At 38.2% G+C, this 24,659-nt stretch overlaps 5 protein-coding genes across 6 annotated transcripts; 4 read left to right on the forward strand and 1 right to left on the reverse strand.

The window, feature by feature from the left end:
• The first annotated feature begins 1,623 nt into the window (after positions 1-1,623).
• Positions 1,624-7,205, forward strand: LOC127262598 (uncharacterized). The gene is made up of 14 exons (XM_051291357.1): positions 1,624-1,755; positions 1,841-1,925; positions 2,081-2,120; positions 2,201-2,449; positions 2,755-2,854; positions 2,936-3,010; positions 3,199-3,297; positions 3,380-3,496; positions 3,585-3,700; positions 3,825-3,924; positions 4,000-4,352; positions 4,428-6,147; positions 6,211-6,348; positions 6,438-7,205. The coding sequence occupies exons 1-14, from the start codon at positions 1,624-1,626 to the stop codon at positions 7,191-7,193; spliced, it is 4,080 nt and encodes a 1,359-aa protein (XP_051147314.1). The 3' UTR covers positions 7,194-7,205.
• A 128-nt stretch (positions 7,206-7,333) lies between these two features.
• Positions 7,334-9,404, forward strand: LOC127262599 (uncharacterized). Its single transcript, XM_051291358.1, has 3 exons — positions 7,334-8,061; positions 8,174-8,605; positions 9,037-9,404. Exons 1-3 carry the CDS (start codon positions 7,476-7,478, stop codon positions 9,225-9,227), a joined length of 1,209 nt encoding a protein of 402 aa, XP_051147315.1. The 5' UTR covers positions 7,334-7,475; the 3' UTR covers positions 9,228-9,404.
• A 778-nt stretch (positions 9,405-10,182) lies between these two features.
• On the reverse strand, positions 10,183-14,056 carry LOC127262086 (DEAD-box ATP-dependent RNA helicase 3, chloroplastic). Its single transcript, XM_051290596.1, has 10 exons — positions 13,560-14,056; positions 13,108-13,244; positions 12,612-13,023; positions 12,342-12,440; positions 12,033-12,257; positions 11,545-11,922; positions 11,327-11,470; positions 11,135-11,230; positions 10,716-11,032; positions 10,183-10,613 (listed from the first exon to the last, which is right to left on the reverse strand). Exons 1-10 carry the CDS (start codon positions 13,977-13,979, stop codon positions 10,532-10,534), a joined length of 2,310 nt encoding a protein of 769 aa, XP_051146553.1. The 5' UTR covers positions 13,980-14,056; the 3' UTR covers positions 10,183-10,531.
• A 3,066-nt stretch (positions 14,057-17,122) lies between these two features.
• LOC127262087 (uncharacterized) lies at positions 17,123-17,793 on the forward strand. The gene has a single exon (XM_051290597.1). It carries the CDS (start codon positions 17,246-17,248, stop codon positions 17,591-17,593), a length of 348 nt encoding a protein of 115 aa, XP_051146554.1. The 5' UTR covers positions 17,123-17,245; the 3' UTR covers positions 17,594-17,793.
• Positions 17,794-21,304: 3,511 nt separating this feature from the next.
• LOC127262704 (uncharacterized) lies at positions 21,305-24,456 on the forward strand. 2 transcript variants are annotated; one of them, XM_051291517.1, is made up of 10 exons: positions 21,305-21,596; positions 22,003-22,400; positions 22,510-22,593; positions 22,705-22,774; positions 23,019-23,101; positions 23,329-23,408; positions 23,753-23,851; positions 23,939-24,044; positions 24,117-24,206; positions 24,276-24,456. In XM_051291517.1, exons 2-10 carry the CDS (start codon positions 22,062-22,064, stop codon positions 24,312-24,314), a joined length of 990 nt encoding a protein of 329 aa, XP_051147474.1. In that variant the 5' UTR covers positions 21,305-21,596; positions 22,003-22,061; the 3' UTR covers positions 24,315-24,456. The 2 variants fall into 2 exon arrangements, with proteins under 2 accessions (XP_051147474.1, XP_051147473.1); XM_051291516.1 differs by having other exon boundaries at positions 22,017-22,400.
• Positions 24,457-24,659: the final 203 nt, after the last annotated feature.

Here is a 24,659-nt window from a genome sequence, read left to right on the forward strand (position 1 = left end):
ATGCTGTGATTACATTTCTCCATTCTTTGTGATTTGGTTGAATATTGCAATAATAGCTTGAGTGTTTAGCCAAAAGTAAATTGTATTCCTTTCTAAAATTTTTGTTGAAGTTCCTTTGTTTTTAAGGGTGTGTCTGTTTGGGGGTTTGGATTTTGAGATGGGATTTGAATCGTAAAAATTTTGAATTTGAATAGTTTTATGATGTGATATAAATAGGAATGTATTGACGTGATGGAATGAATAGTGTTTGATTTGATATTTTTTTAAGAAAAAATAAAATGAATAGTGTATTTAAAATTCAATACTCAAACAAACACAACCTAAGTGTAGTGCATATCACATAATTGCTAAATAAACAAGCATTTCAAGCCTACTTTATGGAGAGTTCACAAATTAATCCATCAGTTCAATGGCAAAGAGCTAGACAAAAATAACCGTCTTACCTGAAAGCTTAAATTGTTAGGATATGTATCATTCATTCATTTAGATACAAGTCAATCAACACAATTTTTGAACGATTCAATTTCTAAACATCAAGGTATTGTCAAGAAACAATTAGCAATCAGCACATGTAATATATCCAAACAGCACACGATTTTATTATAGACAACACATGATCTTATTATACACAACACACAGATGTTGTTGGTTCATAGTTATAAATGTGATGCCAAAATTAACTATTGGTTGTGATGTATAAGACTGTAGCATTTGTTGTTTGTTCATGTGTTGTATTTGTATTGTTGGTTCATAATTATAAGTGTTTTGTATAATAATATGTGATATGCTAAAATCAGCTATTGCTTGTACCGTATAAAATTATAGCTGTATTTGTATTATATAAATGCATACGGTGTGTTGTCGGTAGCAATACCGACACAGTGCTGAATTATCTACATATTACTATGAACACAAAATCATCGAAACAGCTTTTGGAATTGAGAGCTATCCAACAACATTGGCCTAAACTCGAATTATTGGAATATGATTCAGCTAGGGATATCAGAAAATATGAACAAAGCTATAGTAGAACAAAGGTCAAAATCATATTGCTAATTCTACATAAGAACACCTGATGCAGGACAAGTAGCTGATCCATACCTGTTAGTAGTTCAAAGTTCATACGCAATGGCAAATCAATCAATAATCTCATGAAATTCCATTCCATTTTCGATTGGTTATACAAACACCGCAGATGCATAAGGCAACCTGTCAAGACTAACGCCAAATTGAAATTCGTTTCTGTTAATAAAAATGAAGGGGTAATATGATATTTTAATGTGTCAAAATTTTTTATTGATATATATATAGGTACGAACAAAGCAGGTTGTCATTTGGGATGTAATTACAAAGCATGCATTGATTCGCACTCCAACTAATCATGCCGTGAAGATTGGGTTGCATGGAGCGGTTCTACTGGGATCAATTCATATGCTTTTGCAAATTCCACTGATTTGTGCTATGATAATCGCTTACAGTAGGTTGTGGCGATGCGGAGATGCTTCGAAACGCGGCCAATCAAAAGGAGCGGTTACTTCACGCGGAGCCAGTTTGTTAGTGGAGGAATTTTGAAATTTTGAAAAATTTCCTCCGTTTGGAGATTGGTTGGATCAGGTAACGATAATGCTGCGGCTCAGGGCGCTTCGCCCTACGAATGACAAGATAGTGAAGATTCAATTGCACCCGACGCACCCGTGGCTTGTCAGCGCCGATGCGTCGGATCACGTCTCGGTGTGGAATTGGGAGCATCGTCAGGTCATATATCGGTTCATCTTTTGAGGTCCTTCGAATTTCCGCTGTGTTTTGTGTTTTTCGTTAAATTGTTCTGTTCGTTTGCCAGGTGATTTACGAGTTGAAAGCTGGGGGTGTCGATCAGAGGCGTTTGGTTGGCGCCAAATTGGAGAAACTGGCTGAGGGAGAATTTGGTATCTTCGTAGTTTTCGATTATCCAGTTTAATTGACAGCATTTTACATCTTATCCTGATTAGATAGGTTGAATCTTTGGCATTTTTTCCCCCTCTCAATGAAATTGCCGTGGATCGTAGATTTTATGTGGTCATGAATTTCTTGTTTGCAACAGAGCCTAAGGTAAAACGAGCAGAAGCTATACGAGGAGGAAGGTAATGCTCAAACCTGTAAAATCTGTGTGACTTCTATCACTTCTTCAATCAGACTCCTGATTGTCTGCTCATGGTTCAAGTGTTAAACAGGTTAGCTTTTATGATGACGATGTACACTATTGGGAGCTGTGGCGTAATTACTCTGCTGCTGCTGAAGCTCCAGCAGCTGTTGACAATGTCGCTAAAGCTTTTAGTTCGCCTCCCCCATCAACAAAAGGTCGACATTTTCTGGTGATATGTTGCGAAAATAAAGCTATTTTCCTAGATTTGGTAACAATGCGCGGCCGTGATGTTGCAAAACAGGAACTGGACAACAAACCTCTTCTATGGCAAGTCTTTTATCTTTGTTTACAACTCGAATGAAGGTTCAAATTGTTATAGATCTTCAGAAATTTGCTTTGAAATCCATATTCCATCAGACAAAATCATCTGTATGAATCTGCCGGTAGTGAATCTAGTGCCGATAGAACTGGGACAGCTCATGAGAGTAAAGTAGATTATGACGAGAGCTTTTAGTTTCTTTATTTCATCTTCTTGTCCTCTTCGGCGTGGATAGTAGTAGTACTCTCAATGCAAGTAGTTTTTCAATATTGAATCATGTTACTGATCATCAATTCACTGGATTTGCCTACAGTATGGAATTCCTTTGCAAATCAGCTGCTAGTGACGGTCCTCTTGTGGCATTTGGTGGATCAGATGGCGTAATCAGAGTTCTTTCCATGTTAACTTGGAGGGTCTGTTTAGTTTATGATTTTCAGAGTGCATTTTGTTTGAAGTTATTCCCTCCTTGTGAGAATTCAAAGTTTTTGATGCAGCTTTACCGAAGGTATACAGGAGGTCACAAGGGTTCAGTTGCTTGTTTGATGACTTTCATGGCTGCTACAGGAGAGGTAAAAATCTAAAGTTACTGGCTCAAATTTCTCTTTATGTAAATAGGGATGATTTTGGAGAGTGATGATAATCTGGTTCCATAATGTAATCTTTTCGAGGCACAGCTTCGAGTTTCTATTATGTTCTTAACTTCTTATTTCACCGTTAGTGTTTCACTCTCATCTGTCGGTTTTTTGTTCGAATTCAGGCCCTGTTGGTTTCTGGTGGCAGTGATGGCTTACTTGTGGTTTGGCAAGCAACTCATGGCCAAGATTCCAAGGAACTTGTACCTAAGCTTAGCTTAAAGGTAATTGTCATTCTATTCTGTTTGTATTGCTGAGTTTGATGATCAACTGCTGCAATCTTTGATCCTTCTTATGAATTTAAAGGCACACGACGGTGGAGTAACGGCCATTGAAATTGCTCGAGTGTCCGGCGCCCCGCCATATCTTATTACCATTGGTGCAGACAAGACCTTAGCCATTTGGGACACAGTTTCATTTAAGGTTCAAACGATAATCCCCTTTGATGATGGAGAGAATTTCAATAATTACTCATTCCTTTCCATATTATTATTTCTCTTTCCCTTTCCAGGAATTGCGTCGGATGAAACCTGTTTCAAAGATGGCCTGCAATAGTGTAGCATCATGGTGCCATCCTCGAGCTCCAAATCTTGACATCCTGACTTGTGTTAAAGATTCCCATATCTGGTATGCATACTATTTCAATAGTGCTGTTAAGATCATGTTGAAATCAAGTAATAAGATTCTAACTGGAACAACTTCCTGTAAATTCCTGTTGCTTCTCATTTGATCATCACAATACTTTCGACAGGGCGATTGAGCACCCGACTTATTCATCTCTATCAAGGCCATTATGCGAACTTACTTCATTAGTTCCGCCACAATTACTTGCATCTCGGAAGAAGCTCAAGGTAAGCTTCGCCGCGTTAGTTCTAATGCTTGTTGATTTCAATCATCGGTGAATTGGTTCTTGTGAAATTGGACAGGTTTACTCCATGGTTGCACATTCTTTACAACCCCATCTTGTTGCAACTGGGACCAACATCGGTATTCTTATCTGTGAATTCGATGCCAAAGCACTCCCACCTGTTGCTCCATTGCCAGCAAAACCAGGAAGCAGAGAAAATGCTGCATTGTACCTAGTGGATAAGGAATTGAAACTCTTGCAATTTCAACCATCTAACACCCAAAATCCATCTCAAGGAAGCCACATGAATGATGCAGGAAGAGTTAGCAGCGACAAGCCGGAACAACTCCAAGTAACGCAAACTAAAAAGCATATTAGTACTACCATACCACAGGATTCATACTCAGTTCTTTCGGTGAGCAGCTCAGGAAAGTGAGTGATCCCTAATTTCCATTAACTTTTACTTGGTTCTTGCATCACTTGCTCGTTACATTTTATCCTGTGCAGGTACCTTGCTATTGTATGGCCGGACATTCCCTACTTCTCAGTATACAAGGTCAGCGACTGGAAAATAGTCGATTCGGGTACTGCAAGAATCTTGGTTTGGGATACTTGCAGAGACAGGTTTGCCTTGATGGAGTCTGCATTGCCTCCTAAAATGCCTGTACTTCCTAGAGGCAGCTCGTCGAAGAAAGTGAAGGAAGCTGCAGCTGCATATGCAGCACAAGCTGCAGCAGCGGCTTCAATGGCTTCATCTGCCAGTGTTCAAGCTCGAATTTTGTTAGAGGATGGAACATCAAACATATTGATGAGATCAGTTGGTAAACGGGGCGAGCCCATTTCTGGTTTGCACGGTGGAGCTCTGCTTGGGATTTCCTATCGAACATCTAGAAGAATAGGCTCATTCAGCTCTGCTGCAGGATTCAGTGGCAGCAGTCCTCTTCTAGCGGACGATGTCTATCCTCCTCATCCTCGAAAATCTCCTGAAGCAGAACCTATGAGTTTTCAACTATATAGCTGGGAAACCTTTGAACCTATTGGAAGCCTTCTGCCTCAACCAGAATGGACAGCATGGGATCAAACTGTCGAGTATTGCGCATTCGCCTATCAAAATTATATCATTATATCTTCTCTACGCCCCCAGTTTCGATACTTAGGGGATGTGGCGATCCCTTTTGCCACCGGGGCTCTTTGGCACAGAAGGCAGCTATTTGTCACTACTCCAACGACAATCGAGTGTGTCTATGTCGATGCTGGTGTGTCTCGCATTGACATAGAAACTAAAAGGAAGAAAGAAGAGATACGTATTCAAGAGGCACAATCGCGGGCTTTTGCAGAGCACGGCGAGTTGGCGCTAATATCAGTCGATAGCCTGCAATCAGCATCTGAGGAGAGGATAGCCTTGAGACCTCCATTGCTGCAAGTCGTCCGGCTAGCTTCTTTTCAGCATGCCCCTTCGATACCTCCTTTCTTAACATTACCGAGACAGCCTAAAGTCGAAAGCGATGATTCATCTACACCAAAAGAGATGGAAGAGCGAAAAGTGAATGAGGTTGCTGTTGGTGGTGGTGGGGTTGCTGTTGCTGTTACTAGATTTCCGGCAGAGCAAAAAAGACCGGTCGGGCCTCTTGTCATTGTTGGGGTAAGAGACGGCGCCCTCTGGCTGATTGATCGATACATGCGCGCCCACGCTATATCACTCAGCCATCCTGGAATCCGGTGTCGATGCCTTGCAGCCTATGGAGATGCTGTTAGTGCAGTTAAATGGGCAAGCAGGCTCGGTAGAGAACATCACGATGATTTGGCGCAGTTTATGCTCGGGATGGGTTACGCCACTGAAGCTCTTCACTTGCCCGGGATATCGAAGAGGTTGGAGTTTAATCTAGCTATGAAGAGCAATGATCTGAAAAGAGCCCTTCAGTGCATTCTAACAATGAGCAACAGTAGGAACATGGGACAAGAAGCTTTGGGTTTGGACTTGAACGACATTATGAATCTGTCGTCGAAGAAGGAAAATGTCGTTGATGCTGTTCAAGGAATAGTTAAATTCGCCAAGGAGTTTCTCGACCTCATCGATGCTGCTGATGCCACCGGACAAACAGAAATCGCTCGAGAAGCTCTCAAGAGATTAGCTGCAGCAGGCTGTGTTAAAGGAGCTTTGAAAAAACACGAGCTTAGAGGACTCGCTTTACGCCTTGCAGAACACGGAGAGTTAACGCGCCTTGGGGTATGTATGTATATTGGTTCGATTCCTGTTTATTTGTGCAAAAATGACTTTGCGATTATGCAGAACTTGGCGAACAATCTGGTGTCGATTGGATTGGGACGAGAGGCTAGTTTTGCAGCGGCTCTCTTAGGAGACAATGTACTCATGGAAAAGGCTCTGCAGGAAACAGGGATGCTTGCGGAGGCTGTGCTGCACGCTCATGTATCGAACTTTTGAGCTTCTTTGTTCACCTTATTCGTTTGTTTGCGCTGCATCTTGAATTCATCCAACGCCGGCGTTGCTATCTGCAGGCGCATGGTCGGCCTCAAATAAGGGGCCTCGTTCAGACATGGAACACGACGCTGCAGAAAGAGATGGAGCACGTTCCGTCCGCCAAGATCGATGCTACGGCTGCACTCTTGGCCTCCTTTGATGCATCCAAGCTCACAAGCCTGCAAGATTCAGCACGGAAGCTTCCTATCGAAATTCTGCCTCCGGGAATGGCATCTTTATACGGTCCCAATCCCGGTTTTGGCTCGAAAAAGCCCGGTGCTGCCATCAAGAACTCCTTGCAGCATCCTGGGAAACCATTGATGCTGGAAGCTGCACCTCAAACTACCTCCACTCTGTCAGATGACGCTGCTGCGGCGCTTCCCTTGACTGAATCAGACGGAGCGACTTCAACTGAACCACGCGCCGAGCCCTCAACGGAATCCCGCGCTGAGCCTGCAACTGACTCAGGCGATCAACTGAACTCTGCCGGCGAGGCAGCTGGTGGTGAAGATTCATCGATACCGGATGAGCCTACTGCTCCGAATTTGGAATCAAAGGCTGCTCCGCCACAACCGGAGCTGGAAGGACCAGAATCAGAACCAACTGCTCTGGAGTCGGAATCGAACATCGTCGAAAGTGTGGAAGAAAATCAAGAGCAGGCGTCGCCAGCACCAAGCAATGCAGAGACTACAGAAACAAAAGAAACTGCATCAGCAGCATCTACACAACAAGAAGGAAATAATAAAGCAGCAGAAGTAGCCCATGGCGAATTCCCTATGATCGACTTCACATAAGTAAGAAAGGTCCTAAGGCATTCTTCTTTTGCATTCTACCATTTTTCTGTTGGTTCCGTTTTTGTACTTTTTATTAATAGTTATAATAATACTAATAAACACGTAATCGCAATTTTTGTTGTTTTATAACGAGTTTTTGAATTCCGACCTAAAACCCTTCTTTTCCCCCAATTAGCTAACCCTTTATTCCATGGCGGCGGAGCTATAGGGCATAGGCTGCCTGCAACTCCGACCTTCTCGTCGATTGTTTTTTTCTTTTTGCAGGTTGTATTGGCAAAGAGCATGCCTAATTTCGCATCTGCGTCATCTGAAAGCTTATTCGACTACGGTCCTAGGGTTCGGGCTTCCTTGAAGAAACCTAATTTGAACCAGAACTCGCCTGATCCGACGCGGAGGGACGGGGCTCCGAGACACCTGTACATATCGCCGGCGCTGTACGTTACTCCGAAGCAGTCTCCCATACCGGAGTCTCCCTCGCCGGGACCGATTTCGCCCTCCCCTTACGTCGCTAACCACAAGCGCCGCCGCGGTAAGGTCGAGACGAGAAGAGCTGATCCGGCCGCAGTTGTGGATTTCGTGTCGGGAAACGATGGGGACGAGCTCAACTTGGAGGAGGCCGTGGGAGACAATTTCGGCAACGACACGTTGACTGAAAACGACGATGATGATAAGGATGAAGAACACAACGAGGAAGAAGAAGAAGAAGAAGAAGAAGAAGAAGAAGAAGAAGAAGAAGCAGAAGCAGCAGAAGCAGAAGGCGAAGGATTTCTGGATCCGCTGATTGAGGCTAATGATTTGGGTGCCGAAAGCCAACCAGAGAGCCGCAGCTTAGTCTCTGCTCAAGGAGATTACTTTGATGCCAACGATGGTATACTCTTCATCTTCTTGCATAATTGTTTCAGCAGATTAAGAAATTGTTGGGAAGTATTTGTCGTTCTGATTTCTGAGTTCTAATAAATGCGCTGAACTGCTATTTGCAGACTTTTCCTCGGATAGTTCCAATTCGAACGTACCTTCTAACAGTTCTAGAATTGAATCGGAATTGCATTCGATTAAGGTCAGTATTGTTGATGAAATAGAGAGGAGAAAAGTAGCGGAGGACGCGTTGATGCTCATCAGGAGTCGATGGGAGAGTGTTTGTAATCTTGTGTCCAACGCCGGGCTTACGTTTCCAGCACCTCCGGCTATTGTGAGTGCACAGCTTGACAAGGATGCAATCGATCAGTGTATGCAGGAAGTTGTCGTTAGCAGGTTTGTAGCTGAAGCAATAGGAAGGGGTGAAGCACGAGCTGAAGCTGAAGAAGCTGCTGCAATGATTGTTGAGTCGAAAGATCAGGAACTGTTGCGGCTACGTGATAGACTGCAGTACTATGAGACTGTTAATCATGAGCTGTCCCGGAGAAAGCTCGTGGGTATGGTTTCTTGACTGTGCTTCTTTTTGATGTTTCATTATTTGGGTCAAAAGACTTAGAAGTTTTTGATGTTTCATTATTTGGGTCAAAAGACTTAGAAGAGTATAAACTAGATCTTGGTTAGATAATAGCTTTTCTTGTTTTCAACGTGACTTGACTTTCGATGAATCTATTTTCATCTTATAATGTGGTGTCTTGATGATTAGAGGGATTGAAACTGTCCTTTGGTATGTAGAATTAAGATTTCTTCATCTAGGTAACAGCATATTTGTCTGCCATCCTTATGCTGCAATGCTCGATTTTTCTAAAAGCATTCTTGCACTTTGCATCTTAAGTTGCTCTTCCATTGTGAAAGCATAAACCTGACCTTATTTGACGTCAATCAATGTTGCCTATTCTTTTCCTAAATTTGTTGTTTGAAACTATCTCAGAGGTTGCACAACGACAACAGCTGAGGCGGCGGCAGCGTAGGTGGCTATGGGGCTTTATGGGGTTGTCCATTGCGATCGGAGCTTCATTCATCGCGTACTCATACATCCCACATAGAGGTACGCTTCCATCATCCTCGGAATCTGGTGATGCGACAGATGCTTCCTGCATCAGTCCCTCCGATACACCATAAACGGGTTGGGGTAGCTCACCCTTGCCATACCTCTTGTTAAAATCGTCCGACTCGCCCTTCCGTAGAGGGTCGAAGTTAGAGTTTCATAGGGTTGAATAGTGTTAGCTGTAGTACATATAAATGCAATGCATAGAGTAGTAGTATTCTGTCGAAACTATTGTGAGGTTTGTTGTATTAGTGCAGTTGCTAAACGTCTTTGTCTGACTGAACTTAGTTGTTTCGTTAAATTTGTTATACAAGATTTGTCTACTACTAGGTGCCGGCTACAGTGCTGAATTATAAAATTCAACATTGTGCTGACAACCGCAGCACACGGTGTGCTGGTGTTACGACCGCCAGCACACAGTCTGCATTCATATAATATAAATACAGTACATGCTATAGTTTTATACATCACAATCAATATTTGATTTCAGTACACCACATACTATTATACAGCACCACATACTATTATACAACACAACATATTATTATACAGCACACTTATAGTATAAACCAACAACACAAATACAACACATAAACTGACAGCACATGTTAGGGTGATGAGATTCTAATTCTTTCTACTTCTCGAGGCATAATGACCGACCGGGAGGCTCGACTACAAGGAATTGGCGGAGAAATTTTGTGTTTCATATGGTAATCCTTTTACTATCGAAATGGAATCTGAAACCTCTTTCTATTTGTAAGAAAAAAAAAATTATAAATTGATTTCAGTACATTATTTACTGTTATACAGTACACTATAATTATGAATACACAACATGTGTTGTGTATAATAAAATTTTGTATTGTTTCTGTATATTACGGGTGCTGATTTGAAAATCAGCACGGTGTTGATTTTTCCAATTCAGCACCCAACCTGTTCCCCAACTACCTAGGTATTTAGATGTCTTTCATTCTAAAAAATATATCAATTACACTTACCTTTACAAAATTAAAATGAACAAGAGAAGGATGAAAAGTAACAGCTAAAATGCATTGACATGAGTTCTGGAGTCAGTGTTCTCAATACATCAATGTGGGTAGGGTTAGGCAGCCAATACATATATAAATATATATATATATATTTCTATAGGCACCATTCGTGAGATTACCAATACAATCAGCCTTAGATCAGTGAAGCAAAAGATGATAAAACACTAAACAGATAGATAGTAACAGAGGCAGAGACAGAAAGAACATGTAGCAGAGTTTTGAAGCATCTCTTCCATTTCTTCTGCGAGATTTTTCTTCCCAATTCCGGCCAAGACGGCGGCGATGCGATGGCTTTGCTGGCGAAGGACAACTGGCCCATCCATCGGGAACTAGTAGTCCTTGTTGGGGCATTCAGAGGCACGATGGCCTGATCGCCCGCAGTTGAAGCATGCGCCCCCAAAGCTTCGGTTGCTGGGAAATGTCAATGGTTGTCGAGCATTAGTTGTCGCCTTGTCGGGAGTCCAGATAAGTTATTTAATTTCAGATCGAATGAGAAGTTGGGAAGAAAATTACCTGTCTTTGAACCCTCCGAAAGAAGATGGCGACCGGCTTGATCGTCTGTCGCCGCTGCCAATCAGCCAATCGTTGCTTCCACTGCTTCTCGAGTTTCTAGACCACCTGTTTTCACTTCTCCCTCCACGGCCGCCTCTTCTGAAGTTGTTATCACTGTCATCGCTATCGTCCAACCAGTCCCGGGAAGATCTAGAACCTCTTCGATCTCTTAGACCTCCACCTCCACCTCCTCTTCTGCTGCTGCCGCCGCGCCTTTCGTTATTGGAAAACCTGCCGTAAAAATCACTCGAAGGGCCGTCATCTTGCAAGGGAGGCAACTGCAAACACAAGTCCAGAGATCGAAGCTCACACCATCATAAACGAATGGAATTCGGACAAAACGATGCATCAGGAAACATGAAAGAACATATCCTTCTCACCTTAGTGATCTTCGAAATAGTGTTTCCCGGTGGCAATTCCTTGTTTAATAACTCTTTCGCAATCTCTTCTGGGAGGTCGAAAACAGCTCCTTGAACCTGAAAACATTTCGTCAGCAGTCGATTAACTAGAACAGAAATCTTTTACCGGAGAAGACGGGGAAGACATAAGATTATGGCATATCAAGAACTTACCTTTTCATCGGCAATCAGGTGTAATTTGCCCATTTCATCAGCAGCCGGTGCATAAACATCGGAGAGAAAGCCAGTGACGGATCTTGCAGACAGATACCCTCGAGAATAACCACTCTCACGCGTCAATTGCAACGTAACCAATCCCTGTAGTCAAAGCGAAAAAGAACTAAGTTTACGGTAATAAGAGAATCGTAGCGCCAAATGCGAATCTTTTTTACCTGTTCATGAGTAATCAGCGAACGAGAAGACGGAGGCTGAGAAAAACCACTCAAGGTTGCTAAAGCTGCAGCGAGAGCGTTCACTCCTTGTTCTTCCATGAGTTTTTCTGCAGTTGGGGTAAAGTACTCGAGAGATTCGGGATGAACTCCGCCGAGGGTGGCGACTACTTGCTCAGCCGACGATTCCAAAACCTCCTGAACAGACGGCGGAGTTACGAACTCGAACCTGCAACCGACGTCTCTCTCAAGAGATTTCACCGTCCTTCTCTGGCTGCTTGTGAACATCAAAATAGCTGTTCCTTCTTTCCCCGCGCGCCCTGTTCGCCCCGAGCGATGCACAAATGTTTCCGGGTCGTTCGGAAGTTCGTAATGAACAATCTGACGCAAGCAGCGCACAATATTCAAGTACAAAAAACTCCACAAAAACTTCAATCGTTATTTAATGCAAGAACATCGACGTAGATCATAAAGATATATAACCAACTTACAAGGTCAACATTGGGAATATCAAGCCCACGAGCAGCGACATCTGTGGCGACAAGGACAGTAAATTTTCCTTGCCTGAATCCGTTTAACGTTCTTTCTCTCTGGTGTTGCGAAATGTCACCGTGCAATGCCTCGGCCGCAATGCTATTAGTTAATGCTAGCGAGACTTCATCGGCATCCCGCTTCGTCTGCGTGAAAACAATGGTTTTCCCACCCTTGGCATAGACCTGAGAACATAATCGACTAATCAAAACGTAATATCTATTTAAGCGTCACAAAGTCCCGTAAAAGCAAAGGCATTTCACTCTTACGGTTACAAGATCACCGAGGATAGTTCGCTTAGATGTTGCTGTAGCTGAAATAGCATACAATTTAATCCCTTCCGCCAATTTTTCTTCATTTTCACCAACCTATTGATAAAAAAATGTCGAAATCAATATCTCATAAGGACAAAAACAAATAGCATTGAATAAAAGTTCCATGATTGATATTACACATCTTTAATTCAATTCAAGAAACCAGATGCATTTGCGAATACCAAATAGCATTAAAGTATGAATCCATCGATGATCTTAGCTTACCAAATCAATGGTCAGAGGATTATTCAAATATCTTCTAGCAAGCTTCTTGACCCAGCCGGGCATGGTAGCTGAAAAAAGCATGCTCTGCCTCTGTGAAGGGAGCTTTTCGAGAATGACCTCCACATCTTCCTCGAATCCAACAGCAAGCATTTGATCCGCTTCATCGAGGACCAAATACTGGACTTCCCCTAACTTCAGGCTGTTGTTATTGATCAGGTCGATAATCCTACCCGGAGTTCCAACCACAATGTCAACTCCACGAGACAGGGCACTTTCTTGAGTGAGATACGAAACCCCTCCGTATATGCAGACAGTGTTCAAATTTGGAGCAGACTCTTTGAATTCCTTCTCCACTTGCTTCGCCAGTTCCCTAGTCGGCGCAAGAACCAAGACCTTCGGAAGGCGCCCTCGTCTGCAGAAAATACACAAAATGATTATCACCACATTAATAGAATCAATGAAGCGTAAAATAGGCATCGAACATGACAATCAATACCTCAAAGAACCCCTTTCTTGCTCAAGTTCATCCAGCCCTTTAAGTATAGGTATACCGAATGCCAATGTCTTCCCTGTCCCGGTTTTCGCACGCCCAATTATGTCGCGGCCTTCCAATGCCGGCACTAAGACAGCTCTCTACATGAAAAAAAATGGATCAAAATCAAACCAAACTTTATTGAAAAGATAACACAATGAACATCAGGAATGCCAAAATGTGAAGTTAGTTTCAATTGAGTTGATTGAAATTTTCACAAGAAACTAAAGCAATTCAATAACTCTTGACAGAACTTCCAAACCCTAATCCTAAAATTACATTTCCTCAAATCATTACTCAATCTTGAAAATCCACCTCAGAAAACCAATAATCCAAACATGAAAGTGAAAACATCTCTCTCTCACTCTCTCTATAAGTAATAATCAGGGCAAGTGATATTGAAAATTTTTACGTACTTGGATAGGGAAGAGCTGCGTAATCCCACGCTTCTCGAGCGTATCGACAAGGCGTTGAGGCAAACCCAACTTCGAAACATCGAGTTCATCATCGCTTACAGACTGGGTTTCCCCCAAATCCTCTTCCTCAAACCCTCGATACTCACTCTCGTCGACATCCAAATCGGCCTTCCCGAAGCTTCCCCCGAGCCCCTTGAACGCCTCCTCGCTCAAAATCGAAGAGTTGGGAGTGAAAACAGCGGAAGTGACAAAAGAATACGGAGCGGCAGAAGGCCGCTTGGAAACGGACGAGAAAGCTCTGAAAGGATTGCGGGCGACGGAGAAATGGAAGGATAATGGCGAGGCGGAGGTGGGGCGTTTGCAATGGTCGATTCGAATGGAAGAAACGCCGAGAAGAGAAGAGGAAGAAGATGCCGCCATGGATGGAGGCCAGAGGGAGGAGGAGAAGGGGATAAGGGTGGGCTGAGAGGGTTTATCTTTGTATGGTGTAATGGAGTTACACCAGGGCGAGGTTTATACCAAAAGCCCTCCGCTCCGCTGTCGACAGATATTTTTTGTAAAAAATATTAAAAAATCGAATAAAGAAATAATCTTTTTGTAAAAAATATAAAAGTAAAATAAAATTGGAGAGAGAATGGGAGACCAATTAGACCATTGTCTGCTGTGGCCCACAAATTCTCGTCGGTTTTTGCCTGCTTGTCGTTCTTCATGGGTAAATTAGGGTTTCTCTGGTTCTTGATTATTTGGGGGTTTTTAGCTTTGTGGTTGATTTAATTGTGCGAACATTACGGGCATTGAAAACGGTTTGTAATTTTTTAGTTTGTTTCTGAATCTTTGTGCGATTTTGCGATTTTGTTTGGACGGCTTGATTTATCCAGTTTTGGGTGTTTTTCTTAGGCTGTTCGTTCGATTTTTATTTGTATTGTGAGATCGAAGGTTGTGTCGATGGCGAATGGGGAACGTATCTGCGATTCTTCGCATTTACAGACATTTGATGAATTCCAGGTTGGCAACGTATACAACAGATGCATTTTTGGGGATCACTATATGTTCTAACTAAATATCGTGCATTGCTGTTTTAAATAACTGAATCTATTAGGTTTTTTTGTAAGAATTGGATTAGGTGTTTTGAGAATAGTAGAAGATTGGATTGAAATAGTATTTGATCCTTTCATTAATGGATATTTGATTTGATGATTTTGTGTAAGATCAACAAAGTTTAGGCATTTGTTTGGTGTCTAGTAGAATTTTTCGAATATATTTCGCCTTCGGTTACTTGCAATTTCTTAAGTATCCTTTTTTATGTGTGTGTTTTGTTGATTGAAGATGTGTGTATTATTGTGTTTGTTGTATGAAAGATTGCATAAGTTTTGTTGAGATAGATGTAGACAACCTTAGTGAATGCCGAAGATAGGTTCGCCCGCAGCGAATCAATCCCATGACTTAATATCAATAACAACGAGTTTTGACTTAGATCCTTTGGGTGTGTTCTTCCAATAAAAAATTTAGACACACGATTAATATTATAGAAAAACGTAATATATATATATATATATACCTGACATAAAAGAACACTTCAAATTAAAAACACAAAACATACCCTATCTTAGAATAGAAAAAAGTTCATAACTTATTGAATTAACTTCCTATTGATGTTTGTTTCATCGAGCCTGTTTCATTTTTTTTTTTTTATGTTTATGTTCTACTCCGGGTAAAGATCCTCCTGATTTTGATTTGCACGTATAGGACAAATCTTCACATTTCAACTTTGACTAATTGGAAATCTATGGAACGATTGAGGTATGGGTGATATTCTTTTATCCCTTTTATTTTACGACTTATAACACAAAACGATTATTGAAATATTACTCAATCCCCCGTTAAACAAAATCTATCCATCGTCTAAAATGAGGAAATGTTTCTGTAATACGGTATGCATCACTCATTCCATTTAAATGACAAGAGTTTTTTGGATTCTGGAATACCATTTGTGATCCCTTAAATTATTGAAATTTTCAATTCCATATTGTTAGACTATCATCTACAACAGTGACAACTCTTCAGTCTATTAGATAATCAGTCTGTGTGAGAGGTTTGTTTGTTGTGATGGATTCAGACACACTTAGGAAACCATTTTTAACATAATTTAGGCATGAGCATTGTGCCCGACACTTCCGGTGTGTTTGTTTTGTAATAATTTTTTTGATGTGAAATATAGGGAATTGTATAGATAATATAAAAATAATGAATGTAAGTAATATGTTAATATTTTGGGAAAATGTTTTGAGAAATTTTTGTTGGAAGGATAAAACATCCGTGCTTTGGCCTTAGTTTATATGGCTCTAAGTGATTTACTTCAGCAGTTGAATCCAGTTCCCGAGCTTTTTGTACAATAAATGGCATGTTCAGTTCTTTTCTTGCACTTGCTGCTCTTATAGGTCTTTCTTGAACATGATGTAATGTACAATTTTAAACTTTCGAATGATGTAATACCATCGCTCGACAAGGACCTTGTTGGACACGATGTCTCTATTTATTTGGATCTGTAAGAAAGGATAGTGTCTTACTATTTGATTTGTTTGTCTAAATTCTTTTGGGCACTTACAATGCTTAATCGCTCATTAAAAAGAAAAAAACTCTATCTTTCGATATCCATGGGTTTGATGTTCCGTGCTGTCATAGGAATTTTTATTGTGGATGTTGTTATACTTGAGGTAGTCGTCGTACATGTAACGAATTCTACGGTTGTTTTCTGTTTCCTGATATATACTAAGACTAACCTGTTAATTCAGGTTTCATTTTTGACACATTGCCGTGTAGCCTCAAACTCCATCAGTGTTCGAAGGTATTGATCTTCGATCGCCAGGTAGATTTTGATTTTGATTTTGGTTCGATTTCGGATTGACATTTGGAGATCAATCGGCTTTAAATTTCAACGTGAAAAAAGGGACATTGTTATTATAGCTTTTGAAAATAGAGAGATGGACTTTGTGAATAGAAAGTATGGGAGAAATCATTTTAAGAAATAATAATAAAGTGTGCTGCTCATCAAAGTCTTGTGACTATTCCCTTTTTTAATATGAATTCATCATATTTGTTAATTGTTAGAATTTTGTTTGCCTCAGGAAGCATGCGCATGTCACGTGACCATCATCCCTCACGATCTCGCTTGCAAAAGCAATCTTCTGGATCTCGCCACGTGTACGGTTGGTGTTGTTGGTTTTTCTGTTCTATATATTTATTCATTTATAATTAAGATTAATAATACTGTCGTTGAATAATGCTAATAAAAGTGCACTTGATAGGCTCTCTGCATTTTCATGTCAAGCACAGAATTTGACAAAATTGCCTGTTTTATTTTTAATTTATTTTTTAAAATTATTCAAAAATTGTGTGGAGCTCCGTGGACTTGAACACCACATGTGTTCTTTTCCTTATCAGGGTCCGGACCCTCCGGTCCGGGAGTCGCCAAAAACAATAAATTAACCTGCAAATGAAATGGCGAAGCTCCGGGACCCATGGGCGACGGCGCGTTGGTAGCTGAATGAGAGTAAATTGTAACTTCCTTTCCTTTCCTTCATAAAACCAAAACCCCCTTTTTCATTTTATGCACAAACTCCATTCCCATTCTCAACTACTTCCCCTTTTCGGCCCTCCCTCACGCATATGCTGTGTCTGTGTTGTTCATGTTAACGGCCATGACGCTGAACTGGCACAGCTCCGCCACGACCACGACGGGTCCGCCGCCGTGGCTGCTGCTGCCGACGGGGGTGGAAAAGAGGCAGCTTTTCTTGAGAAGCTACCAATTCTCTCGGAAGCAGAGTGTGGGGGAGAGAATCAGGAGATCGATTTGGAGGGTGAAGAGGGTGATTTGGGGGAAGTTCAGATCGGCCAGGAAGCTTAGGAAGATGCTCTGGTTGAAGCTCAAAACTGGAGTCTTCTTCACCAGGAGGAGGAGCAGCAGAGGCTATGCCTACTTCCATGTCAATGGAACAGCCTCTTCAAGAGGGCCTTCTTCTTGCACCTTTTGGTAGTGGTACAAGTACTAAGACAAATACATGATCTCCTCTCGCTCCTCTCTCCCTCTCTCTATCCTTTTTGTTTGTTTGTTTGTTTGTTTCCCTTGTCTGTGTTCTTTGATTTTTTTAGAAATGTTGTCTTCTTTAATTTCAGAATCAGAGATTTGGTGTAAAGAATTTGATTCAAGTTTATATATGACCTGCTTGAGCTTAAATTTCTTCATATGTATAATATATATATATATATATGTTCTTGATTGATTTGTGAGACTTTGGTTTGAACATGGTGGTTTAATAGATTAAAATACAGTTCTTGAAGAATATAATTAGCCCATACTGAGTTTTGTCCAGTGCATAAATCCCTTCTATAAATTGGTGTGGCTTGATTTGGTTTGGTTCAAACTGCTATGCTTTTCTTTAAACAGAAGTTTTGAAAGTTTTGGAAAATTTTGTAAATATTTTGTGCAAAGATTAGTATCAAAAGTTACAAAAATATTTATGTAAAGCCCTATGAATTATGATCAATGCATGTCAAGAATGAACAATGGGATTCAGAAGATATCCACTGCATAAAAGGATTTATATATTATATACAGTGTATGAATCTGTACACTGTATCTTTGTATGCATATAATAAACACAACAGCTAACTCTGTGCAGATTTCTTGAAATCCTATGTACAGTTGAATAATTTCATTGGCATTTGGCAGGTTCTGTAATAAATGATGTTCACATTACAATTTACACCAAAGGGTTGCCAAACAATTTTTTTAAATCCCATATTGCTTATATAATATATATATATATAATTTTAATCCCTAATAGTTGCATTATTGCAAAATCAAGATTCATGATCTCAAGAGAGATCATATAAACACTAGTGCTTTATGATAAGTGGAAGAAATGGAAATCATGAATTTTGTCATGTGGGGTCTAAAAACTTTGAATGGAAAGTTCCAAAAAGGCATTGGGCATTGCAGAAAAGTGGCTCATTCAAACCTCAAAATGCTGAAGCCAGAAAAAAAGAAGATAGGATGCAGTAAAATAAAGCATAGACTTTTGAATAATTTAATCATCACAACCCTCTACACATTTCAGAAAATTAAATTAAATAATTAAAATTAAAAGCTCTTTTACCAACCTCATTTAATTTTTGGTCGCTGAAAAAATGCACTGTAATGTTGCTGTACATTCTTGGTCTGTCTGACAAGTATGACATTTTAATGCTACTTTTTTATTCAGCCTCTGTGAATTTATTTCAACCCCTTTTTTCTTTTTACATGCAAGCTGTCATAATTTGGGTTTGAATGATTAAATAAGGATATATATATATATGGTGAGGATATGATCCCACCAAGTCAGTACGGTGTAATTTGATCGGATCAACATATGTTATACATATAATCAATATATATTTACAAATAATATAATATATATTGAATTATAATATAATATACGTTGTATTATAAATATGGGCTACTGGATACGCTTAATTCGAACAAATAGTCTTATGCCATATATATATTATTATTAAGATGATCACAGCAAAGATATGAATGTGTATAAATCAAGATTCTTGAAATCAAAAGTGGGATTTCCAAGGATAAGTTGACCACTTGAAGCACAGTTATTTTAAGATGGTGGATACCTTGATTCAAGAGGGATAAATTTAATAACATTTTAAAAAAAAAAAATTATTTATGAATCCAATCAAAATAATTCAATATATAATTCTATATATATATATATATATATAGGGGATAGTGAAGACATGCATTATGAAGTAATCAGGTGCAAATGATGTATTTTATTTGCTTATTTAATTTTACTTCAAACTTGTCTTGCATTAATGGGAATCTAATATATAGTGCTCTAGTTTGTTCCTTGTTATTTATTAAAAAAATTGCAACTAACACCTAATTATTGTTATAGTAAACTGTTATAAAAAAAAAAAAAACCATAGCGTTATTATTATTATTATTATTAGATGTGTTAAATTAAAATAAATAAATAAATAAAATTCTGATATGTTGTTTTTTAGAGTAATATTAAAAAATACAATATAAGTATACAATATACACTCTATCAACTCTTATAAAATTAATAGTTAACACAAAATTTTATTTTTGATATTATCTATTTAAGTACAACAAAATAAAAACACAAACAACTCAGTATTATTTTTTTTTTTGTTATGAATGTGGGAATCCACGTTCGCTTAATTCTTTCCATAAGATATTTTTTATGGGACTGAGAGAGTTTTTTGAATTTAATTGCTGACATTTTTTAAAGTGGATTAAATACATGTATTTTAATATATTTGCTATTAACTTTTATGAATATTATATATTTTTAATACTCAGTGCGTCTCCTATCCTATGTTTTTTTTTTAAATATAATTATATATTTTAATTTTAATTAAATTATTTAGTTATCTTAACTTTAATTTATATTATTTTTATTATACAATAAGTATTTTTATTAATACACTTGTTATTACTTACTCTCTCCGTTTCATATATTTTGTCTTTTTAACTTAGACACGGAGTTTTAGGTATTCTCGTAATTAGTAATTACTTAAAAAGTGTATTAGTAAAAAATAATTATGATTTAATAACAATAATTATAGATTAAGTTTAAAATAACTAAATAGTTTAATTAAAATAAAAAATTATAAATTATGAATTTTAAAATATGATTAAAGTGTGCAATTATATTTTTTAAAAAAATAAATAAATAACAAATTATTTGAACAGACAAAAATAATATATAAATATTATATATATGAATTTATAAATAAATACAACAATTCTAAATTTCAATTTTAATTATTGAATGTATTATTTTTATTATTTTTGGTTGATCCCATTCAAAACTATCTCTTTTGTATTCTAGTAGACTTTTACATTAATATTCAAATATCTTTAATTTTTACATAAATTACAAGCATGTCATCACACATTCTTATAATTAATTTATAAATAAAGTTAAAGGATAAAATTATCAATTTTATTTTTATATATTTACTGGTTAATAATTTTTTTTTTAATTTATTATAAAACTTCAAAAATCCATTCCAAATGAAAATAAATATACGAAATATATATAATTTTATAAATATTTCTAAATTAAAATAATTTTAAATTTCAACTAAAGAACAATCATAAACTCCTAAACAAAAATAATATATCTAATTATTAATAAATTATAATTCAAATTCATAAATAAAATATCATACTCCCTCGCAAAAATTCTTTTATTACTGTAATAATTTATATTAATAAATTATTAATAATAAAATTATAATATTATTTATTTTAAATATTTTTAATATTATATTTCAATAAAATATATGTAATATAAATATTATTTTTAATAATAATTTTTATATAATATAAATAAATAATTTTTTTTTATTTATAATTAATTTAAAATTAATTTTATAAAAAATAGAAGTTTTAAATATATATAAATATTTATTTATGAAAAAAAATATAATATTTATTTATTTATAAAAATTATAAATTTAAATAAATTAATTTATATTTTTTAAATATACTTAAAATAAATAAATTTAAAATAGAATAAAATCAAAAAAATAAAATAATAATAAGTAATATGTGGGGGAGGGAGGGAATATATATCTATATATATTAAATCTAAAACAATACTATATCAAATTATTTTTTATAATATAATTATTCATATATTCCCAAACCCCTAAAAAACCCTATTTTACTCACGTTCTTTCCACAACTCCCACCAGCCGCCGGTCACACCAGACCGTTCTCTCCCTCACTTCCTCAGCATCCGACTGCCGCGCCGTCCTCCACCGCGCCGTCCTCCACCGCGCGCCGCCGTGCTCATCCCTGTCCTCCTCGACTACGAGACACGCCGGCGCTTTCTCCCTCAGCCCCGATTCCGACTCCCTGTCCTCCTCGACTCGCGCCGCCGCCGTCCTCCACCGTGCGCCGCCGCTGCCCGCCGTCCAACACCCGACTGCGCTTCGAAGTTTCCGGTAAGTTTGTGTTTATTTTCGCCGCTGTGATTTTGTATTTATCGATTCGGTAGGCTCTCTTGCGCATAGTGTTCCAAGTTTCGCCCATTTTATTAATTTGACTGATTATCATATAAGTTGCTTCATATCAACCTATATGCAGAACTTAGTTGGATCGTCAATTTTAATTGTGTAGGTTTGTCTAATTATATATAGTTATATACCTCTGCCATATGATTTAGAAGATCAAATCTTTATGAATACATTTACATATATATATCATATATATATATATATATATGAATAAAATGATGATTATCAGAGTAAGAACTAGGGCATAGTATATAGTATTGCTTCTTTGTCCGAATGGTGTTGGAGGGGTTGCGTTGGAAGTGAATTCAAGTTTTTTGTGCATACGGTAATGTAGGGATTTTTACGCAGTTAGTGAGAAAAGAATTAGAACAAGGAGTGGAATTAGTGGAGAAGATGACAAAAGCGAAGGAGGCTCTGCTTCCATCAATGATTAAGAATAAAGCGAAGAGGTCGGAAGTTCATGCTAAGCTAAAGCACCAGAAGAAGTTGGAGAAGAAGAAGAAGGCCAAGGCACGGGAGGCTGCCGAGAAGAAGGCTCTAGAGCTGGGAGAAGATCTTCCACCCAAATCGATTCCGCGCACCATTGAGAACACACGTGAGTTAGATGAGACTGTCTGCAAACCTGATGATGATGAGCTATTCGCTGGAGTTGACGCTGATGAATTCAGTGGCATATTGAAACAAGAATGCATCCCTAAGGTCCTGATCACCACATCGCGCTTTAACTCCACGGTATGCTAGTTTTTGCCCAATTCCTTTTATTTTTTTGGTTCTTTGTTATGTTTTGTGTGTTTTGGTTTTTCCCATTATTGCTAACGTTGGTTTTCTTGATGAACTGTAGAGAGGACCTGCTTTTATTTCAGATCTCCTTTCTATCATTCCGAATTCCCATTACCACAAGAGAGGAACCTATGACCTAAAAAAGGTTGTGATTTGTCCTTCTTTTAGACGTAAAATGATATTTAGCTTCTATGCCTTTGTATGTATTGTTCCGGAGGGGTGTGATTGATTCTTTATGCTGATATTGCTTTTGCAGATTGTTGAATATGCAAAGAAGAAAGATTTCACTTCAATTATGGTCATCCACACCAACCGACGAGAGCCAGGTTCGTTGATTTTGACTCTCAAGTGAATAATTTCATTGTTCTAAAATTATAATATGGAGCTTCATGTAATTATTACTCGATTTAAAGGTTAGGGTAGGATTGATGGTGGTTTTATTAATGGAGGTATGGGGTATAGTAGTGTGGGACGATGAAGAGTTTAGGACCTTGTTTAGGGCAGATCATGCTTCGATTCTTGTATTGGCCCGTCAAGCTACATTTGGTGAACTTTTGCATGTTGCTGCAGATGCTATGTTAATTATTACATTGCCTGATGGCCCTACTGCTCACTTCAAACTTTCGAACCTTGTTTTGCACAAGGATCTAAAGGTTAGTTGATTCCTACCATTCTATGTGACCTTCAATAGTCTTCAGGATCTAACTAAAGAACAATATTGGCAATATTTCACGTTTTAGCTCAGTTTTTCACTATTTCTGTACAATCATTTGACTTGGATTGTATTTGAAATTTGTGCTCTGATTTTACTGAATTGGATTCCTAATGAAAACCATATTAATATTTAATCCATTCATTTCCCCTCTTGCTCTTTTTGCAGAATCATGGAAATCCAACCAGTCACAAGCCTGAATTAGTTTTAAATAACTTCACAACGCACCTTGGTCATCGTATAGGCAGGTATTTTTGTTTTTCTTTGAAAAAAATTAATCTTGCAAGTGAATATAAGGGGCTGAAAATCACAAGAATACATTTTCTTTCTTATTGCATTTTCACTACTATTTATATGTATCATATTATAGCATGTTTTTTCATCGAACAAAAATGATTGGCAGTTCAAGTATTCATTAGCTCCTCTTTATCTCCCCCCGCTTGTAGCTTCCAATATCAAACTACTAAATTTAGCGTAATCTTGGGGATAGCTCTCGATTCTATTTCTGTAACATTATTCCACGTCTTTGTTTTCTCATATTGCCGAATTTTTCTTGAAAGGTTCATCGGCTCATATTTTTCGTTCATCTCAGGCTAATACAGTCACTCTTCCCTCAAGACCCTAATTTCAAAGGTCGTAGAGTTGTTACATTTCACAATCAGCGCGACTTTATCTTCTTCCGCCATCATCGGTAGGTAACCTCAGCCCTGTCTTTTTCCATTGCTCATCATCCTAATTCATACAAAGTCTTATTTCCCTTGTATTCGAACCCCCAAAGCTACATTTTCGAGACAAGAGAGGACAAGCAGTCGGAACCCAAAGGTAAACAAAAGAAGGATAAGGTCGTTACTACTCCCAAAGAAAAAGTTATCGCCCGGCTTCAGGTTTGCGACTCTTTCCTCAGTCCTTTATCGTGCCAACAATTTCAACTTTTCTGATTCTTATTTGAACATCAGGAATGCGGTCCGCGATTCACCCTCAAGCTAATCAGTCTCCAGCATGGAACTTTCGACACAAGAGGAGGCGAATACGAGTGGGCACACAAGGTAATCTTTTGCACGACTTGCTCGAGTTTTCCTACGTGGTTTAGGTCTAATGTTTTTTATTTTTCGCAGCCCGAAATGGACACGAGCCGAAGGAGATTTTTCCTCTGAACCATGGGATGGATTAGATGCAAATTTTTGTCTGTTTCTTGAATTCCAGTGTACAACACAAACTAAACTGTACTCTCTGCTGCATTATGTTGCAAACTTTTAATTAATCATTGAGAAACGAAGGTTTTTTTTCCTAATTCTATTTAGTTATAAGTTATATGTTTTTATTTTATTTATATATATATATATATATATATAGAGAAATATTATATTCAATCAATATTTAAACTAAAAAATGCCATATAAACACAAAAGAGCAATTGAAGTGTGCATTTGTTTGGGGATTGCATTTTAAGTGTGAGTTATTGAATAATAAAATTTTGAATTGAAATTTTTATTTGTTTT

Source organism: Andrographis paniculata, unplaced genomic scaffold (genome assembly GCF_009805555.1).
Source record: "Andrographis paniculata isolate CXL003 unplaced genomic scaffold, ASM980555v1 Contig65END, whole genome shotgun sequence".
Taxonomy (NCBI): domain Eukaryota; kingdom Viridiplantae; phylum Streptophyta; class Magnoliopsida; order Lamiales; family Acanthaceae; genus Andrographis; species Andrographis paniculata.

Bases quoted from the DNA above. Each gene is read 5' to 3' on its own strand.
- LOC127262704 (XM_051291517.1), top strand. From the start codon at position 22,062: ATGACAAAAGCGAAGGAGGCTCTGCTTCCATCAATGATTAAGAATAAA. The intron at 23,102-23,328 runs GTTAGTTGATTC...CTCTTTTTGCAG, and splicing joins TTTTGCACAAGGATCTAAAG to AATCATGGAAATCCAACCAG. The intron at 24,045-24,116 runs GTTTGCGACTCT...TTTGAACATCAG, and splicing joins AAGTTATCGCCCGGCTTCAG to GAATGCGGTCCGCGATTCAC.
- LOC127262086 (XM_051290596.1), bottom strand. From the start codon at position 13,979: ATGGCGGCATCTTCTTCCTCTTCTCTTCTCGGCGTTTCTTCCATTCGA. The intron at 11,923-12,032 runs GTAAGTTGGTTA...TGCTTGCGTCAG, and splicing joins ATATTCCCAATGTTGACCTT to ATTGTTCATTACGAACTTCC. The intron at 11,471-11,544 runs GTAAAAAAGATT...CTTTGACTACAG, and splicing joins CGCTGATTACTCATGAACAG to GGATTGGTTACGTTGCAATT.
- LOC127262599 (XM_051291358.1), top strand. From the start codon at position 7,476: ATGCCTAATTTCGCATCTGCGTCATCTGAAAGCTTATTCGACTACGGT. The intron at 8,062-8,173 runs GTATACTCTTCA...TGCTATTTGCAG, and splicing joins TTACTTTGATGCCAACGATG to ACTTTTCCTCGGATAGTTCC. The intron at 8,606-9,036 runs GTATGGTTTCTT...AAACTATCTCAG, and splicing joins GTCCCGGAGAAAGCTCGTGG to AGGTTGCACAACGACAACAG.
- LOC127262087 (XM_051290597.1), top strand. From the start codon at position 17,246: ATGTTAACGGCCATGACGCTGAACTGGCACAGCTCCGCCACGACCACG.
- LOC127262598 (XM_051291357.1), top strand. From the start codon at position 1,624: ATGCTGCGGCTCAGGGCGCTTCGCCCTACGAATGACAAGATAGTGAAG. The intron at 2,450-2,754 runs GCAAGTCTTTTA...ATTTGCCTACAG, and splicing joins GACAACAAACCTCTTCTATG to TATGGAATTCCTTTGCAAAT. The intron at 6,349-6,437 runs GTATCGAACTTT...TGCTATCTGCAG, and splicing joins AGGCTGTGCTGCACGCTCAT to GCGCATGGTCGGCCTCAAAT.